Consider the following 20,889-nt stretch of genomic DNA (forward strand, 5'->3'; position numbering starts at 1 on the left):
ATAATAATAATAATAATTTATTATTTATACCCCGCCCATCTGGCTGGGCCTCCCCAGCCACTCTGGGCGGCTTCCATAAAAACCAAAAATACAGTAAAATATCACACGTTAAAAACTTCCCTGAACAGGGCTGCCTTAAGATGTCTTCTGAATGTCAGGTAGTTGTTTATCGCTTTGACATCTGCTGGAAGGGCGTTCCACAGGGCGGGCGCCACTACCGAGAAGGCCCTCTGCCTGGTTCCCTGTAGCTTTGCTTCTCGCAATGAGGGAACCGCCAGAAGGCCCTCGGCGCTGGACCTCAGCGTCCGGGCAGAATGATGGGGGTGGAGACGCTCCTTCAGGTATACTGGACCGAGGCCGTTTAGGGCTTTAAAGGTCAGCACCAACACTTTGAATTGTGCTCGGAAACGTACTGGGAGCCAATGTAGGTCTTTCAAGACCGGTGTTATATGGTCTCGGTGGCCGCCCCCAGTCACCAGTCTAGCTGCCGCATTCTGGATTAGTTGTAGTTTCCGAGTCACCTTCAAAGGTAGCCCCACGTAGAGTGCATTGCAGTAGTCCAAGCGGGAGATAACCAGAGCATGCACCACTCTGGCGAGACAGTCCGCAGGCAGATAGGGTCTCAGCCTACGTACCAGATGGAGCTGGTAAACAGCTGCCCTGGACACAGATTTGACCTGTGCCTCCATGGACAGCTGTGAGTCCAAAATGACTCCCAGGCTGCGCACCTGGTCCTTCAGGGGCACAGTTACCCCATTCAGGACCAGGGAATCCTCCACACCTGCCCGCCTCCTGTCCCCCCAAAACAGTACTTCTGTCTTGTCAGGATTCAACCTCAATCTGTTAGCTGCCAACCATCCTCCAACCGCTTCCAGACACTCACACAGGACCTTCACCACCCTCACTGGTTCTGATTTAAAAGAGAGGTAGAGCTGGGTATCATCCGCATACTGATGAACACCCAGCCCAAACCTCCTGATGATCTCTCCCAGCGGCTGCATGTAAATGTTGAAAAGCATGGGGGAGAGGACAGAACCCTGAGGCACCCCACAAGTGAGAGCCCAGGGGTCTGAACACTCATCCCCCACCACCACTTTCTGAACACGGCCCAGGAGGAAGGAGCGGAACCACTGTATGACAGTGCCCCCAGCTCCCAGCCCCTGAAGACGGTCCAGAAGGATGTTATGGTCGATGGTATCAAACGCCGCTGAGAGATCCAGCAGGACTAGGAAACAGCTCTCACCTTTGTCCCTAGCCCGCTGGAGATCATCAACCAGTGCGACCAAGGCAGTTTCAGTCCCATGATGAGGCCTGAATCCCGACTGGAAGGGATCCAAATGGTCCGCTTCTTCCAGGCGTGCCTGGAGTTGTTCGGCAACCGCTCGCTCAATCACCTTGCCCAAGAATGGAAGGTTTGAGACTGGGCGATAGTTGGCCATCGTGGCCGCATCTAAAGATGGTTTTTTAAGAAGCGTTTTAATAACCGCCTCTTTCAGCGGGTCTGGGAAGGCTCCCTCACGGAGGGAAGCATTCACCACCTCACGAAGCCCATCGCCCAGTCCTTCCTGGCTAGCTTTTATAAGCCAGGATGGGCAAGGATCCAGGAGACAGGTGGTTGGTTTCACTCGTCCAAGCAGCCTGTCCACATCCTCGGAGGTAACAGATTGGAATTGATCCCACTCAACTTGACTAGACAGAACTCTAGCACTCTCCCGCCCCGGCCCTGCTCGCACGGTGGAGTCTACTTCCCGAATCTGAGCGATTTTATCTGCCTCAAGACTTCTTAGGGTTGCTGTTCATTTTAGCTTTCTCCAAATAGCAAGTTACCTTTGTAGGCCACTGACATTGGGTTCAAAATTCTCACTTGGATTTTCTTTGTTGCAATTGCAAATAATGCAATATATACACTTGTGTTCATCAGACAGCAGACAGATCATTATGTCCTGAATTGCCCACCCACTACATTGCAACACAAAATAAGATAAAATTAATTAATTATTAATAATATATTATTATTATTATGTCCTGAATTGTCCACCCACTACATTGCGACACAAAATAAGATAATTTCTTTCTAGGATAGGCATACAAAGAGAAACGCAATAAATAATGAACTAAGTCTCCTATACAGCTGTTTCCTCAGATACACAATGTATTTCTTACTGGGACATGATGGTGCCTGCCATTCAAATAAGCAGATGGCATCCGTTGAAATCTTAATTATGTTAAAAGCTTTTCTCAAGTGTCAGCAGGACCCAATGTATTGAGAAGCTCGGACAAACTGGCATAGCCTACAGTACACAATTGATGATGGTAAGAAAGTGAGTGTAGAGAAAAGGAGTATACAGGGGTCTGAAATGGTTGCTAAATTCTAGGTATTTTATGCGGAAAGGAGGCTGCCCCAGGTGACAGCTCCCAGTGTGATCCTTGCTGTATCTCCTGCATATAAATTAGAAAAGTCAGCAGCTGGTCCCTCTTTCTCTCCTCCTGCTTGCTCTCCTATCAGCCTGGCTTAACCAGATGTGCCCAGTAGCAAGGGGACAAAGCAAGGATGAGTCCTGGGGAGAAGTAAATCCAAGAATGAGATTAAGGGGGAGTGGAAGCTTTAAAATAAAACCCACCCGTTCAAGTCTAAACACCTTGGCTTCCTTATGCTGTCATTCCCTTTATTTCCAACATAGAGCCAGTGTGGTGTAGTGATTAGGGTTGGACTAGGCTCTGGGAGACCAGGGTTCACATCCCACTAAGCCATGAAGCTCACTGGGTGACCTTGGGCCACTCGCTGCCTCTCAGCCTAACCTACCTGCACAGGCTTCTTGCGCAGATTAAATAAGGAGGCAAGAACCATGTTTGCTGCCTTGAGCTTGGAGAAGAAGGTGGAATATAAATGGAATAGGGTAAAAATAATAAAAACGTTCAGGCATGAGTGGTGCTTGGTATGTAAGTCAAATGATACCATCCATGCACTAGTGGGAGGTGCCAGTAGGCATGGGTACTCTGTTCTGTGCCTGGAGCAGGTAAGGAAAGGTACCAACTGCCACCATACGGATACTGTTTTGTACTGGAAGAAGCAAAGATCACCAGTGTCAAAGCAATGATTCTTCAACATCAACTTCGTTGGACTGGTCATGTTCAGATGCCTGATTATCATCTTCCAAAGCAACTACTCTGTTCCGAACTTAAAAATGGTAAGCATAATGCAGGTGGTCAACAAAAGAAGTTCAAAGACACTCTCAAGGCAAATCTTCAAGAATGTAGTATAAACACCAACAACTGGGAAATACTGGCCTGCAAGCGCTCCAGTTGGAGAGCAGCCTCTACCAAATGCGTCATGGACTTTGAAGATGCTCGAACTCAGGATGAAAGGGAGTAGCGAGCTAAGAGGAAGGCACACTTGGCAAGCCCTCACTGTGATCCATTCCTGCCCGAAAACCTGTGTCCCCACTGGAACGTTTGGATCCAGAATTGGCCTCCACAGTCACGGAATCATTGTTAAAACTGTGTTTATGGAAGACAATCTTACTTGGCTACGAGTGATTGCCAAAGAAGAAGAAAAGACTTGTGAAACCGCAACATGCAAAGTATTCGGCTGTGATATGGAGAAGGTGTTCAGAGCAGGACCCAAGAACAGCAAGTCCACTTGGCAGGAGCTGGAAGTTGGAAGGCAGAGATGGAAGTGAGCAGTTGGTTCTCCATGGGAAGGAGAATCTGCCAGCACCTGAGGCCAGTCTCAGTCTACTAGCCTACAAAGAAGTGTGAAGGACCATAATGTGGGTGTATGAAGCAAGGCCTCAAAGTGCACTGATATGTGCAAACACCCCAGCTGTGGTAAGCCAAGACTTCAGTTCAGAGGATGGTGAACATCTATTTGAGGTTGATCATTATGATGACTCATTTGAAAACAAACAAGCTAGACCACATAGGTAAAGGTAAAGGGACCCCTGACCATTAGGTCCAGTCGTGACCGACTGGGGTTGCAGCGCTCATCTCGCTTTATTGCCCGAGGGAGCCGGCGTACAGTTTCCAGGTCATGTGGCCAGCATGACTAAGCCACTTCTGGCAAACCAGAGCAGCGCACGCAAACGCCGTTTACATTCTCGCCGGAGCAGTACCTATTTATCTACTTGCACTTTGTGCTTTCGAACTGCTAGGTTGGCAGGAGCAGGGACCGAGAAACGGGAGCTCACCCCGTTGTGGGGATTTGAACTGCCGACCTTCTGATCGGCAAGTCCTAGGCTCTGTGGTTTAACCCACAACGCCACCCGCGTCCCTTATATGTCCAAGGTAAACAAAACATTTCATTTGACCTGTGAAATAGTGACGTTTCTTGCCAAGTTGCTCTAGTTGACAGTGACTTGCACAAGCAGAAAGCAGTGGGCCAGACTCAACCCTGATGACTTCATGGGTGTGGGGGGGGGTATTCCCCTGGTGTTGTCATTTGAGGTGACAATGTTTATTTTAGGCTGCCTGAGGACTGAGGTCATTGCTCATTAAAGTGCTTCGTGGGGAAAAAATACTTTTTGTCCCAAAGAATCTTGAAGGGGAGAGCTTTCCGGTGGTGGAGAATATATTATATGGGGTATTATAAGTCATATTTTATAATTTTATAAACTATTTAGGGTATTCCCACAGCTCTTTGTCAAAAAAGGAACTAGGACCAGGAAACCAATAAAATAAAATAAATCCCACATAAGACAGTGAGAATTCCAAGGTCACCACTTGTTTTCCAACTGCTTGAGGTATAGATCTTGCAAAATAATAATAATAATAATAATAATAATAATAATAATAATAATAATAATTCAGCACACTTGGTTGGTACCAATTTACTATTTTGGGTGCTGTGGCTTATGCCCTAAGAGAGAAATCTTGACTGGGATTCAGACCTTGAAACATCAACCTATTGGAGTTGAATTGGCCAGAAGGGGTGGGGATTTTATTGCGCATGTGGGAATTGGCTGGATGCCCTTCTTGATTGATCACCCATTCTTTTGTCTTGTCTACAGATATGAATGAGGTTGCTTTGCAGTAGTCTGAGGCCTGCTGTGAGAAAATAATAATTGGGTACTCTCTTTTGCACTCATATATCAGAGTGAGACCCAGGGAATTTAATGGGAATTACTTGTGAGTAATTGAATTGGGTTGTTAGCACTTAAATAGGGCTTTTTGGTACAGTATTCAAAAGCCTTATAATTTGTTATTTCAGTAATTTTTACAACCCATGAATAAAGGAGCTAGGTCACTGAGGTGCTTCTACTACCCTTGTTATTGACTTTTGGGAAAAATTTTAAGCATCCCTGTTCATTCCTGCATTTGATATGTGGTAACTGTAAAATCATCAACTGAGAGTATGTGATTGGCCACCCATACCATGGGCAAATAGCTGAAGCACCAAACAGGAGTCTCCCAGCACCACCTTCTGAAACCATTCTTCCAGGAAGGACTGGAACCACCACAAAACAGTGTCACTTAGTCCCATCCCAGCCATGAGAACCAGAAGTATACCACGGATGATGGTATTAAAAGCTGGTAAGAGGACCAACATGGCAACACTCCCCCCATCTTGCTCCCAGTATAAACTACCTACTAAGGGGACCAAAGCTGTCTCAGTCATATAAGTGGGCCTGAAACCAAATTGAAATGCAGAGCTGGCCCAAGACGTTTTGCTACTTGAGCCGAAACAGAAAACGGCACTGCAAAACTGAAGCTACCTTTCCCAAAGCCCATCAAAGCTGCCACACTGAAGGCACCACCACCTTCAGCAGGCAGAGAAGGAGGTGGGTGACAAGCCAAGGGCGTGGTGAGTGGCATGGACCCATATCTGCCACCTCTCCCAACTGTTTCCCAATCTGCTGCCTGAGGTGACTGCCTCAAGGGTGGGCTGGCCCTGTTGAAATGGCTCTGGATGAACCACACAGAAAGACCTAGAGTGGAGATGCTGTCACATGCTCAAGCATTTTGGCCAAGAATGGAATATTGGAGGTTGCCTAGAAATTGCCCGACTCAGTTGGATTCAGAGAGGTCTTACCAAGTCCTCATTTGGGCCCAGTGGAATAGTTGTGGAGAGACATTGGTCCCTCTAAAAGGTAAAGGGACCCCTGAACATTAGGTTCAGTCATGACCGACTCTGGGGTTGCGGCGCTCATCTCGCTTCATTAGCCAGGGGAGCCAGCGTACAGCTTCCAGGTCATGTGGCCAGCATGACTAAGCCACTTTTGGAGAACCAGAGCAGCGCACGGAAACGCCGTTTACCTTCCTGCCAGAGCGGTACCTATTTATCTACTTGCACTTTGATGTGCTTTCGCACTGCTAGGTTGGCAGGAGCTGGGACCGAGCAACGGGAGCTCACCCCGTCTCTGGGATTCGAACCGCCGACCTTCTGATTGGCAAGTCCTAGGCTCTGTGGTTTAACCCACAGCGCCACCCACATCCCATTGATCCCTGTAGTTACCCACTAACTGATCCTTGCTTTATTGGAACTCTCTGGGACTTCCCTTGGAGCAGACAAACTCGTAATTTTGTTGGTAGAATTTTTCTCCTGCCCATCTCCTAGCCTCCACCAAGAGACTTGTGTAGATTGCAACTGTGCTGTATATAAATTGTTTGGGGTGGAATCAGTATGTCCCCCAGCTCCTGGTGGCATTTCCAGCGTCGTCTATAAAGAAAAATGCTCTTTTAAAAGAGTTGACTGTTGTGTTGTCTCATTCTGGAAGTCAAGCACCTGATGCACAAAGTTTTTTTAAAAGACGCCTGTAGCTAACAAGTCAGGCTGTTCCTCCTATCATCTGTCTAAAATAGGAACCACAGGAAGATGAAGCAAAGCGAAAATATTGTGTGTCTTTTTCCTGTGTGTGGGTTATTTGCAGAAAGACTGTCATGAGAACGAACTTCACTTTGAAACTTGAGTCCCTTCTCTCATGCTTTGTACTGATTGTCTGTGGCCTTAGAAATTCCCTTTTTCCAGGAACATTTGTTCATTTTTCCCCACCAGTGCCTTCTGAAGAATATTATTTTGGATCCTTTTTCTTGAAATATATCTTTTGTGACATACACAGAAGTTTGCAAAACGAAAGCTTTGATGGCTGATGATGATATAGGAAGGGGCAACAGTTATTGGCAACAACTATGGATAGAAATATTGGACATAGCAGATTTGCAAAGGTAGGTCAGCAGAGAACAATGTGATGGAATTTAAGAGAGTAAAAGGTCAAGTCTATTGATGACTACTCAAAAGTAAGTTCTACACTGCAACTTACTCCCATGTAAGTGTGAGGTTGAAACCAAACGCACACTTTCCTGGGAATAAACTACATTGGACTCAGTGGAACTTTTGAGTAAGCATGTATAAAATTAATTTGTATCCTTCAAATACCCACACATATGAGAGTGGCTTACCTCTGAGTAGACATATATAGGATTGCACTGTAAATCTGGTAGGATGCAATGAGGAAATCTAAATTATTATTTTATTGCCAATATGTTCAGAAACAAACAGGGCAGAAATGAATACAACTGCATTTGTCCTTGTACACTGGCCTAAGAAAAACTGTTGAAGAAATTCTCTTTGTAGTGGTTGTAGTTTGGAGTGCTCATGGTCACAGTTCCAGCCAGTGAACTATGCTCTCTTCTAACATGGGTTTTCTGTGGGGCAAGGGTCCCTCTCAAGAATTGGTCAGTCTTCTGTGGCCGCTGAGTCCCCATTGGACTATTTCAGGGAATTTCCCTCTTTGAGGGTTCTGCCTCCTCCCCAAAAGATTTTGCAGACAGTGGTACCTCGGGTTAAGAACTTAATTCATTCTGGAGGTCCGTTCTTAACCTGAAACTGTTCTTAACCTGAGGTACCACTTTGGCTAATGGGGCCTCCCACTGCCACCGCGCTGCTGGAGCATGATTTCTGTTCTCATCCTGAAGCAAAGTTCTTAACCCGAGGTACTATTTCTGGGTTAGTGGAGTCTATGACCTGAAGTGTATGTAACCTGAAGCATCTGTAACCCGAGGTACCACTGTACTTCTGTAAACCTGGAGGTTCCCCAAAGCCTGTCTTGAGTTAAAGGTAGTTCCATATTGGCACCGTAAATCGAATATTTGCTTGTGTGTGTGTGTGTGCATTTTATTCTCAGAAATATTGCTTCTCTGAAAAGAGGAAGGTCTAATTCAAAAGACAAAGGGAAAGGGTGATGATGAGTAAAAGGAACCGGGGGCGGTGGGCGGGGGGATCATTGCACAGAACCGGTGCATGTTAAAAAGTGATTAAGCAGCAGATTCTAGCCAAGGAGACCAGATGGTCAATTTGAATAGCCGGGCCCCAGTGAAAGTATTTCATTTTCGTGGGGCTAATGTGCTTTGTTCTTTGCGATTCTCCTTCTCTGTGTGTGCCTCTAAAGCGATGCCATTACGAAGCCTTTGTTTTTGTAGTTTGAAGAGGGTTCAGTGAGGCAGGACAGTCTCGGTGGAGTGAGCTCGGATAATTCAAAGCCGCCACCATAGCCCAAGACCGAACCTTGAAACATCAGCTGGGTTCTTGCAAGCCTGCTGGAAAAACATCCTCAAAATCTGCCCTGCTCAGACATTATTTTATTTTTTGCATTATAGTCAGTGATGTGCTGTTTCTAAAGTGTTGGAGATCTAAGAACAAGAACACTCTCTGTTTGGGCTTTTATTTCACCCCCTTCCTTTACCCCCCTTGACACTAGAGGCACCAAAATCGTCAGGGGTGGCGGAGATCATGGGATGTCCTCATTTGCATGGAGATAACTACAAGCCAATTGCTGCGCTGGAAGGGAATTTGCTGCGCGATTAGCTCCTCGCCTTTCATCCCCGAGGGCTACTCGCTTCACTCGAAAGCTACTTCCCCATGCAAGCAGGCTGCACAAAAGGTCTGCAAGGAAACCTTGCCGTGCTGCAGACCAGCTTGATTGTTTGCCCCCTTTTGACAACAGAAAAAAAAGAGAGACAGGAATAAGAGAGTCTATCTGGAGGGTGCGATTTGGATGATGGACGAGTAGAGGCTTCCAGCTGAAAACAGCAAAATGAAAGTCAACGTGAGTGTAGCGGACGTTTCCTTGAGCTCTGTTCTGTTTTCATGGGGATGGGGCATTGTTGTTTCTAAGCGGCATTTATTTGAAGATTTGGCTTATTTTTAAAATGAAATTATTTTATATGGTGTATCTACACTTTGGGGGCATCTCCTCTGTAGATGCTGTCATTGTTTTTCATGTCATTAGTGAATGCCGGTACTTTAAAATCGTGCATCTCTGCCCTCACCCTTCCCCGACGATTCAGTCCATAAACGAACATGCTTACTCAGGTGTAAATTCCACAGAGCTCAGTGGGGCTTCCTCTCTAGTAAGAGTTCTTAGGGTTGCAGCTTTGATTTCTAAAAAGAGGAGAAGCTGATATATGCGAGAACGGAGAGGAGGTTCGTGTGTGATTGTTTGGGGGAGACAACCGCTCTTTGAATGCCCTTGCCCTCTTGTAGAAAAGATACGTTGTACTGATTGTGGGTGTTCAGTTGCTTGCTCCATTTTACTTTGATAATCTTTTAGATGAGTTGAAATGTATTTCTGAACGTCTGTGGCAATCAGAAATGCCTCACCCACCCACCCTTTATTTTGAGAAAGACTACTTGTAACTGCTTGGGAGGAAGATAGGAAATTGCCTTGTACAACATCATCAGACCACTGGTCCATCTAACTCAGCACTGTCTCCTCTGACTTGTAGTGGCTCTCCAAGATTTTTGGGAGCAGCTTTTCCCAACTTTACCTGGAGACACTGAGGCTAGAACTTCTGAATTCAAGGCAGGTGCTCTGCCAGGGAACTGTGAGCCTGAATCTGTCCAAAGTGTCCCCAATATGATCTTTCTTTCACATAAACCATTTGCTGGGTGGACAGACTACTGCTTGCAGCTTACTGATCAGTTGTTGCAAAGAATGAGTATAGGAAGCTGCCTTATATTGAGCCAGACCACTGGTCCCCCTAGCTTAGTATTGTCTTCACTGATGCACAAAAACTTCCTGACCCCACCCCACCTCCATGCAACAAGATATATTGTATGCAAAATGTTGTGTGAATGTGTTTAAGTCCATTGTTCTGGAGAGGGGATCCAGGCTTGCATCAGATTCTCAAAGGGGACTGTGACCCCCAAAAAGTTTAGGAACCACTGCTTTAGATGGTGAATTTATTAGAATGACAATCTATTGTCTTTTTTTCTTTTTTTTCTTTTTTGCATTTCATTTCCCTATTACTATTTCTGGGTTAGCAGAGTCTGTAACCTGAAGCATCTGTAACCCGAGGTACCACTGTACTTGCCAATTTAGGGCAATGCTTCATATATTTGATGAAGTGGACTTTAGTCCATGAAAACATACATCATAATAAATTTAAGATGCTGCAAGTCTCTTTTATAATTTTATTCTACGGGATTTACTGGCAAGGAAGAATGCACAAGTTTGCTGCCATAAAGTGAAAAGTAAATAGCAAACATTTACAGATCTACAGTATTCCAACACAGCCTTTTAATTGCAAACTTTTAAAACTGTTACGTGCCAGTCTGCCTTTAAATGGGTCTTGTCAAACATAAAGTGATGGCAGTTCAGGGTGCTGTTTCAGTTTGACTTGTCTGGGAATCTCAGCAAGGACTTTGTGTTTGTTTGCTCATAGCTGAGCAGCTTAAACAGCAACTTCTGTCCACTCCAGAGGAGTAGCTATGTTGCAGCGAAACAATAAATAATCTTGTGGCAGCTAAAAGTCTCAGGTCACATCCATACCATCGTTTAAAGCAAGTTTAACACGCATAGCTCCCCCCGAGGAATCCTGGGAACTAAAGGGTGCTGGGAATTGTAGTTCTGGGAGGAGTAAATTACAGTTCCCAGGATTCTTTGGAGAAAAGCATGTGTTATGGTGTGGATGTGAACCTAACATATTTATTGTGGAATAAGCTTTTGTGGGCTACAAAACCCAGTGTGTCAGACGCTGAAGGGTTATCTGTGCTAAACTAATATCCATGCTTTGAAGCAGAAAAATGGTGTCAGGGGGTTGTAAATACTAGAGTCATGAATTACAAAGGGAAGCATTAGATCTGTGGCATTTTTATGGAATGCCCAAATGTATACAAGACAAGAACGGGTTGACCCATTCACCACAGCAGGCATGGCAATAATACAATAATGCAATATGATGCTGTTGATGTGATAATCTCTCAAGATAATGCCATCTTTCTAGCTATACTGTGGTAATTTAATAAGGACATGTTGTGGGAAAGAGGCCTGCAATCTAGATTAAGGCCGAATTGACCTTAATCGACATAGCAGTTTAATACTGAGCTTTCCTTCAAAGTATTTTGTTGCATTAGTAGTTAGAAACTTCAGCGATTAGGTGGGACATAAATGACCAAAAGCAAACAAACAAATAGTGTGGTGAATTTGAGGGGAGACTAGCCTAGAAGACTGAAATGTTCTCTCACTGACTTCTGGGTTTCTGTTAGGTGGTCTACTGCTGGTGAGTAGCATTTTTAAATCAGGCATAAGGTAGCAGTTCTACAGCCATTGCATAATTCTAATGGGTGTCCAGAAAGTGAACCTGCTACATAGATTTGTCTAATTCAGGTTGATAGTGGAGTAGAAATTACGCAGTTGTTTTAAAAAATTATACCATGTCCTTCAGCAATTCTACTTCCAGGACACCTGAGAGATATCAATACATATTTTTAACAGTGAACAAGCATGCAGTATTCAAATAATAGATAAAACATAGCTCTGAGGGAAACATATGAGTAGCAAAATAAATTTAAATAACACATTAAAAGACATGTTAGAATGCAATGTCTTCACCTAGTTCAAGGCAAGCTTCTCAGGGATGATTGTTCCAAAAGATGGGAGATGAATAAAAAGACCCTCTCTTTGATCACTTATAAGGCAGAGGTACTCAGGGAAGGGCCTTTGAAGATGACCTCAGTCATCTTTATCCTTACTGTTATTTGTAAAATTTATATCCTGTTCATCCTCCCAGGGTGGCAAACAACAACAGTGAATACATCCATACTCCAATACAATTCCAATACAGATGCAGACTGGGAAAGATCTCAGTTTAAAAGGCTTGTTGAATGTGGGAAGGTCTTCAGCAGGTGCAGAAAAGGCAACAGAAATGTCTAATATTTAACAGGAAGGAATTCCAGAGGGCAGATGTCATAACACTAAAGGACAATTCCTACACTGTGCAGAATGAAACTCCTGATAACATGGTGTCTGCAGGAGGCCCTCATCTCTAGAGCACAAGTGATCAATGGGATATATAAGAGGTGAGACAATCTTCTTGTCGCAGTCCTGGTGGAATCCCCAAATGCTTATTCCCAAGGATTCTGGGTGGCAGTGCAATTCATGTTATCTTCGGTAGATGAAAGGTCTTTGGGAGCAGGAGCTAACTGCTCCAAGTCAGTTGTGAGTATGTTGTCACACTATGGAGTGTAGCTGATTGGAGTTGTATTGGAGAATTAATTGGCAGGGATCTTGCTTGAATTCAAGTCACACTGCAAAGGAAATATGGGTCAACCAATGTTGACAGGTGGCCGAACCCACCTACCCATCAGAGTGCCTCATTGGGGGTGCAGGATCTGGCCCACCAAGGATGGAAATATTTGCCACCCTAGCTGTACAGGTGTGTGGGTAATCATCACAGTGCCATTGTTCTGAGGATAGGAGCAGAGACGATTATGGTTGAGCGCAAATTGGCAGGACTTGGTGGATGACAAACCTGGTTGTTTGCAGCCCATTTTTATGGGAGTTGTTGGTGTATAAAACTTTTGGGCCAGAGGGAAGGGTGACTCTGGGGTGGAACATGGGGCTGGGCCTGCTGGGAACAGTCCCTCTACCGCAGGGGTCAGCAAACTTTTTCAGCAGGGGCTCGGTTCATTGTCCCTCAGAACTTTTGGGGGGCTGGACTATTTTTTTTGGGGGGGGAGAGAATGAACGAATTCCTATACCCCACAAATAACCCAGAGATGCATTTTAAATAAAAACACACATTCTTCTCATGTAAAAACACCAGACAGGCCCCCCAAATAACCCAGAGATGCATTTTAAATAAAAGGACACATTCTACTCATGTAAAAACACGCTGATTCCCGGACCATCCATGGGCTGGATTTAGAAGGCAATTGGGCCAGATCCACACACCCCCGGCCTTAGTTTGCCTACCCATGCTCTACCCCATCATGTGTTGATTTAACCCTTAAGTGGAATGCCTGAATAGAGCTCAAGTGATGCTCTGAAGGTGTGAGACTGGAACATGGGACAATATACTGAGTCAAGCTATTGGTCCATCTAGCTCACTGATTGGTCCATCTACGCTGATTGGCAGTGACACTCCAGAATTTGAGACAGGGCTCTCTCCCAGCCCTACCTAGAGATGTCAGGGGTTGGGGAGATGCTCTACCACTGAGCTACAGCTCTTTCCCAAATGCTTCAAGTGCAATGCTTTCCCATAGAGAGCTCATGTGCAACATCAAGTGAGAACTCATTTAATGATAAGATGTCAATTGATGCACATGCATATATGTACATGCATGTGTAAATCAGCCCTATACTGCCTTTCTCAGCTTGCCTTCCTCTACCTGTATGGTGCTGAATTTTTCTGAATCATTGATCCATCCAGTCCAATAGTGTCTATTTTGATTGGCAGCCTCTCTCCATGGCTCCAGGCTTGCTCTGATAAATTTAACTGGTCATACAGGTGATCTATGTATATGTTTGAAATGTGGGAAGCTCCAGGTAGGTTTGGATTAGGAAATGACACAGGGAAGGACCTGAAGCCTTGAAGATTAGATGGGGCAATGGTCTGACATGGTACAAGGCAAATTCTTGCATGGCCTGAAGGCAGGCAGGCAAAGCAACAGTTTAGTAGGCATTAAGGCAGAGAAGGAATAAAATAAACTACTCAGCTTGCAACAATTGATTGAGATGGAGGAGCCAGTTATTGGATTCCAGGAAAACAACAACTCTTCAGACTTTAGCAACAGGTAGAAAGAGCTCCCATCAATCCATAGCAAATATAAGGCAGAACCTGGAAATGTTCCACAGAGGCAAAAAATTCATTGTTTCTGTTAGAAGGAATGAGATTGCTTGAATCTGGGAAGTTAGAATCATTGATTTAAAGCAGGCATAGGCAAAATCTGGCCCTCCAGATGTTTGGGACTACAATTCCTATCATCCCTGACCACTGGTCCTGTTAGCTAGGGATGGTGGGAATTGTAGTCCCAAACTTCTGGAGGGCCGGAGTTTGCCTATGCCTGATTTAAAGGATGTCAAGAGTCTTTGGGCCAAGTGTTGCTACGTATCAGACATCCCCAACAAAATTTGATAAATACATTTAAAAATGCTGGTTTTAAATGTAAAAAATCCGCCAAATGGCAAAATACGTGTGGAATTTTGGTGCAGCTCCACTCTTGAAGCTGTCACCAGTGTTTATCAGCAACTACAGACAACAGTGGCATCCAAGATCCTTTTCCATCATTGAATCACATCTGCCTGCTTGAATATTGAGCCTATATTACTTATGAGTTACCAGCCTCTGCAGCCACAGCAGGCGCTGTGATACTCCAGCAATTTGACTTCACCCCAGGAGGTGCATTCCATTGTCTCTTGAGGCAGATGGATTACAACAACAACAACAAAATAGTTCTTGTTAAGGCACATTAGAAATTTAAATAACTCTTTAAAAACACACCACTGGCCAAGTTGATATTCTAGCAGATAACCTCCTATCAAAGTCAGTTTCCGGTTTGGAATGAAGTTCTTGCTGATTTCAACATGGAACTGTCACTTCTCCCATTGTCCCAGGGATATATCTCAGTGGTCATAGGGATGGTTGGGCTCTTACATGAAAAACAAAATCTGTTAGGAGGTTCAGAGGACAGGAGGGGCCAGATCTTGAATATGTGGTTCTGATATCCACCCCTGTAGTAGGAATATATTTGAGGCTCATTTTGCTGGTTGGCACAGGAACTGCTAAAGCTTTTAAAAGGCTGAAAGAAGTTCAACACCCACCAATTACTCTCCAGCACCGTCTTTCTGTGGATATGTAAAGGACCACTATACTGCAGTCCTGACTCCAGAGCAGCAGATAGTATTGTCCATGGCAGGGTTAGGGGGACTCATGGCCTTCTAGGTGCTGCAGGACTTCAACTCCCATCATCCCTCACCACGGACCATGCTGGCTGTGGCTGATGGGAGTTGGAGTCCAAGAGCATCCAAAGAGATATGGCTTCCCCACCCCTGGTCTAAGGCTTTTAAAACCAAGCAGGTAATTTAACAGCATTTGCCATACTGCAGCCAAAACGGTAATATAGGTCACATCCACATCAAGCATTTAAAGCACCCTTATAACACTTGAGGGACGTGGGTGACGCTGTGGGTTAAACCACAGAGCCTAGGACTTGCCGATCAGAAGGTTGGCGGTTCGAATCCCCACAACGGGGTGAGCTCCCATTGCTCAGTCCCAGCTCCTGCCAACCTAGCAGTTTGAAAGCACGTCAAAGTGCAAGTAGATAAATAGGTACCGCTCTGGTGGGAAGGTAAACGGCATTTGCGTGCACTGCTCTGGTTCACCAGAAGCAGCTTAGTCATGCTGGCCACATGACCCGGAAGCTGTACGCTGGCTCCCTCGGCCTGTAAAGTGAGATGAGCACCGCAGCCCCAGAGTCGGTCACGACTGGACCTAATGGTCAGGGGTCCCTTTACATTTCAGTCACGAAATTAAAAGACGCCTGCTTCTTGGGAGGAAAGCAATGACAAACCTAGACAGCATCTTAAAAAGCAGAGACATCACCTTGCCAACAAAGGTCCGTATAGTTAAAGCTATGGTTTTCCCAGTAGTGATGTATGGAAGTGAGAGCTGGACTATAAAGAAGGCTGATCGCCGAAGAATTGATGCTTTTGAATTATGGTGCTGGAGGAGACTCTTGAGAGTCCCATGGACTGCAAGAAGATCAAACCTATCCATTCTTAAGGAAATCAGCCCTGAGTGCTCACTGGAAGGACAGATCCTGAAGCTGAGGCTCCAGTACTTTGGCCACCTCATGAGAAGAGAAGACTCCCTGGAAAAGACTCTGATGTTGGGAAAGATGGAGGGCACAAGGTGAAGGGGACGACGGAGGACGAGATGGTTGGATAGTGTTCTTGAAGCTACCAGCATGAGTTTGACCAAACTGGGGGAGGCAGTGGAAGACAGGAGTGCCTGGCGTGCTCTGGTCCATGGGGTCACGAAGAGTCGGACATGACTAAACAACAACAAATAATACTTGAAAAGCTGTGGCTTCCCCCAAAAGAATCTGGGTGCTGCAGCTTTAATCTGAAGGGTCTCCAAACAGCTCTTGGCACCTTTAACAAACTGCTTGGGCGTGAACATGCTTTAAATGTTGATGTGGCTGGGTTTGCACAACAAGAGCCCGATTTCTCATTCTTTCATCCCTCCTGAGCTGTCATCATGCTGCGTGAGTCACTGCCGCTAAACCAGGTCAAAAATGGAAATGAGAGGCGGGGGGAAATAACATGACAAAGTGGAAGATGCTCCGGAGCAGAGGCAGAGCTGAAAGGACAGGCCTTCCTCTGGCTGGGTGTGAAATGCATTCATTTCCTTTTCCTGCAAGTGCGGTTGCCATGGTCGGCACAACAAGACCTCAAAGAAGTCCCGTGGATAACCGCGGCCAAGGAGCACTCTCTGAATATGCCAAGCAATGCTTGGTGCTGTTCCTGGCTTGGCTCTGGGGCCATCTTTCCAGCAGCCTTTGAGATGGAAAGGCTAGCTCAGGGGGTCAGAACTCTGTGTCTAGAGCTGAAATTCAGGTTTGATCTGAAGAGGGGGGACAGTGCCGGATTTAGGGCAGTGTGGGCGGTTCCCCTACACAGGACACCAAGCCAAGCAGGTGTGAAACCGAGAAGATCCATAATTGAGAAGGTCGACTTGGGGGTGCCAAATTTTGGCCTCACACAGGGCACTATATTATGAAAGATTATCAAAGTCCACCTGGGGGGGACAGGGAGCAAATATGCAAGTATGTGTCCCCTCATCTTCTCTTATTTGGCAATGTGTAAGTGGCCACTAGGTTTACCTGTATTTTGCCTGCTTGTTTTTCACCCTCTCGACCTGTATATTTGGTAATAAATGAGCATTATAAAAGACGCCACAGGACTTCAGCAACTTCTTACTCACAGGAAAATGATCCTGTAAAGATGTCCTTGCAGGCAAGAGCTCTAAAGAAAGGGGGGGTGGACTCTAACCTGTTAAAACTTTTTGATATGAGGTTAAATGTGCAGGTACCGAGAAAAGAAAGAAAATGAAAGAATACTTTTAAATAATAATGGCACAGAGTTCTAAACTAAGAGAAAGAAAAGACAAACATTAAAGAGAACTTAAAAAGCAGTATTCGACTCACTGAGTAATGTTCTTAGATGAAGCTGAATTAAGACAAACAGGAGATATGGGCCCAAGCTGGGAATCATAGCTCTGTAAGGGATCTCATAACAGCTCTCAGACCCTTAACAAACTACAGTTCCCAGGATTCTGTTTGAAGTGGTATGGTACTGCTTTAAGTGCATGTTAAGGCGCTCTGCCTGTTTTTCAAGGTCCTGAGTGCTGCCAGTTTTCCTTCTGTGAAAGGGTCATTCTGTGGTGCCTACAACAGTTTCTTAATGATTTCCAAATGTGCTCCTGGGCCCCCAAAGGGCCCCCTGAAGAGGGGCTTCAATGCTGCATTGCATTTGGTTTTCAAATCCTCTTCTCCTTTGCCCTGCAAGCAAAGTTGGTACGACTTGACAAGACGGGTAAAAATTTTGCCTTGCTAGTAGCGGGTACTAAAAATATACAGAACCCTCAAACAACGAGAAGGAAGTTGTGTTTTCACAAGATAGTACCTTCTCAAAGCAGATGGGAAGTGTGACTCTAAGGGGAAATGCAGAATGCTCAGATAGACTCAAATAGACTTGGAAGGGACACAGAAGTAAGTCTTTTTCAAGAGTGTCTATACACAACCATTTTCTTAATTCAACAGGATTTGCGTTTAGTCGTGTCTAACTCTTCATGACCCCATGGACCAAAGCACGCCAGGCACTCCTGTCTTCCACTGCCTCCCCCAGTTTGGTCAAACTCACCTTAGTAGCTTCGAGAACACTGTCCAACCATCTCGTCCTCTGTCGTCCCCTTCTCCTTGTGCCCTCAATCTTTCCCAGCATCAGGGTCTTTTCCAGGGAGTCTTCTCTTCTCACGAGGTGGCCAAAGTACTGAAGCCTCAGCTTCAGGATCTGTCCTTCCCGTGAGCACTCAGGGCTGATTTCCTTAAGAATGGATAGGTTTGTTCTTCTTGCAGTCCATGGGATTCTCAAGAGTCAACAGGATTTAGATATCGCCAAATCACCAAAAACCTCTAAGCAGTTTGCACAGAACTTTATAAAATATTCACTAAAAATTCTGATGAATCCAAACAATAAAAATAAGTTGGTTTTTAAAGTATAATCAGCAGATAATATTACATGTTTAAATTACATTTCTGGGTAGGCTTTTGTAAGCATTTTAATTTTTTTTAGGATGTGCCAAAAACAATACAGCAAAGGTGCCTGCCGATTATCAATGAGCAGGGAGTTCCAGCGCGTAGGTGCTGCTACACAGAAAGACTGATCCCATGCAAGTGTTATATAGTTATTGCATCAGTAGTTTATTATGCAGGCCTGGTCCTGCCATTGGGTAGAGTGAGGCTGTTGCTTCAAGAGTCAGGTGCTGCAGGATGGGAAGGCACGGCATCAGGTTGGAGGACAGAGCTTTGTGTTCCATATAGGCTGCCCTGTATCTTCTCAAGCTACCTTGCCGCCTTTAGATATGGGTGAGAATGTTTTTCCATTAGCAGGGTCAATGTAAGAGTCAACTGCCATTCTGGTTGGCTTCTGTATTTGGAAATGCAGGGGGTTTGGGTGATGTTATCTTGTCCACTTACCTTGCGGCAGCATTTTTTGGAGGGAGTATCCCTGAAGCAGAAGGTTAATGCCTATTGATTGTATATGTTTGACTTTCAGCTTGACTCATATTAAGGCATTTGCTAAGCATACCATGATCCTCCTCCTAGCTTTTATTATGGGCTTCTGGACCCTTTATTGATTGATTGATTGATTGATTGATTGTTCAATTCGTTTCTATACCACTTTATATTTTTAAGAAAAACATCTCAGTGCAGTTTACAGCACATTAAAAATCTATTATTATTATTATTATTATTATTATTATTATTATTATTATTACCTGACATTTTCAGAAGGTAAAATTAAAATTCTTTGGTTTTCCAAAAGCAGTATGTGTGTTTCTTCACCACACATAGACTTACCAAGCTAAATGTTATCCAGTCACAAAAATAATAGCAGATTTGAATTTGTCACTCTCAAAATCATCCTTTTAAGACTCTTGGGTCATTTGTGTTCTCTTAGGATGAGCCTCTTAGAGGTATTCAAAATGTGATTTCTCACTAAGGTTCATTGATGCTGAACTTGGTACCCAGAATTAAAGCAAATTATTTCCCCTCTTTTCTCTTTTGGTGATGCATTTCCTCTTTTTTGGGTGATGGCTAAGTGGTCAGCCTATTGATTTGAAATAATCTACAAATCCTGCATTGCAGGCTTTGAGTCTGAATAGCGGGCTAAATTCTGTTCTTTACTCTTTCTCTCTTTCTTGAGCTATCTGCATGCTGCCTTGGAACTATGCTGATTTAGGGCAATTTATCTGTTTTTAAATAATTTCATCACGCACTTCCTCTTTGGAATTGGATGGGTCACTTTAAGCTGTGACTCAATGCATTGTTGAGCAGAAGAAAAATGCCTTTGCTAGCCTTATTTTTGCTTGCTTCTTCTAAATGCGCTCAGGAGCTGCAAGAAAAGCTTCTGCAGCCCTCCCTCCAAGCCTTGAAATAACACTGCAACTGATGTTCTGCTGCCTCTTCGCCTATCCTCAGGCCCTGCCAACATGGCCAAAGATGGGGATGTATGGACCATATGGAGAGTCACTGGCTGCCCACCCCTGTTCTATAGTAATACAGTGGCACCTTGAGTTACAAATGCCTCGGGTTACAAATGCTTCAGGTTACAAACTCCGCTAGCCTGGAAGAGTTACCTTGAGTTGAGAACTTTGCCCCAGGAAGAGAACGGAAATCGTGTGCCGGCGGCGCAGCAGCAGCAGCGAGAGGCCCCATTAGCGAAAGCACGCCTCTAGTTAAGAATAGTTTCAGGTTAAGAACAGACCTCTAGAACGAATTAAGTTCGTAACTAGAGGTACCACTGTACAGGTGAAAAGAAAATAGCAAAACACTAGGCTTTGCTCTAACCCAACCTATTGTTGTGAGTTGTGTGGGTGGGGTGGGGTTGGGGTGGGGTGTAATACCTGAGTGCCTCCTAATTCCTGGACCCAGGAAGGATTCAATTGTTGGAAGTCCCAGACCAACTTCTTGGTAATGGCCCCCTAAGTATGTGTCGTTATGGAAGCAAAGGAAGCGGCTCTGTGCCAGAGGGAAGCTCCCTGGACAAAGGCGAGAGTTTTGTGTGAGAGAGCTAGAAGCTAGAAGCAGGCTGCATGCAGAGGTAGGGTTGCCACCCACCCCTAGAAAAATGGGATTGTCCCGTTTTTTGGACTAAAGTGTCCCTCGACCCATTTGGACTCCTTTTCCCCCATATTAGAGCTCATCCTCAAAACTGCACAGGCAGAGGGTGGGTACAGTGGAAAGTGAGAGAGTGAGTTTGCATGGGCAGGGCAGAGGATGGGTCCAGTTCATTAGGTTGGTTGGCACTGTCACTGTCCTTGCCACTGCTGTATTATCCTTCCCAAGTGCAGGAGTATCTCCTCCCTTCCTTGACACCATTGGGCATG

General features: G+C 45.0%; 1 protein-coding gene and 1 long non-coding RNA gene across 3 annotated transcripts in view; one reads left to right on the top strand and one right to left on the bottom strand.

Annotated features, from left to right (window-relative positions):
* The window catches only part of LOC310764837, a 392,409-nt gene extending 385,165 nt beyond the window's left edge, over positions 1–7,244 (bottom strand). Inside the window, exon 1 of the long non-coding RNA XR_014549255.1 lies at positions 7,225–7,244. This is a non-coding gene — a long non-coding RNA (uncharacterized lncRNA). The remainder of the gene's footprint in view (positions 1–7,224) is intronic.
* The window catches only part of CASS4 (Cas scaffold protein family member 4), a 36,538-nt gene continuing 22,507 nt past the window's right edge, over positions 6,859–20,889 (top strand). The window contains exons 1-2 of one of the 2 annotated variants that reach the window (XM_083618538.1): positions 6,859–7,838; positions 7,998–9,041. In XM_083618538.1, the coding sequence (XP_083474664.1) occupies positions 9,030–9,041 (12 nt within the window). In that variant the 5' untranslated portion in view covers positions 6,859–7,838; positions 7,998–9,029. The remainder of the gene's footprint in view (positions 7,839–7,997; positions 9,042–20,889) is intronic. The other variant, XM_083618537.1, reaches the window with a different exon arrangement.

This window comes from Podarcis filfolensis (genome assembly GCF_964270895.1).
Source record: "Podarcis filfolensis genome assembly, chromosome: 6".
In the NCBI taxonomy this organism is placed as follows: Eukaryota; Metazoa; Chordata; class Lepidosauria; order Squamata; family Lacertidae; genus Podarcis; species Podarcis filfolensis.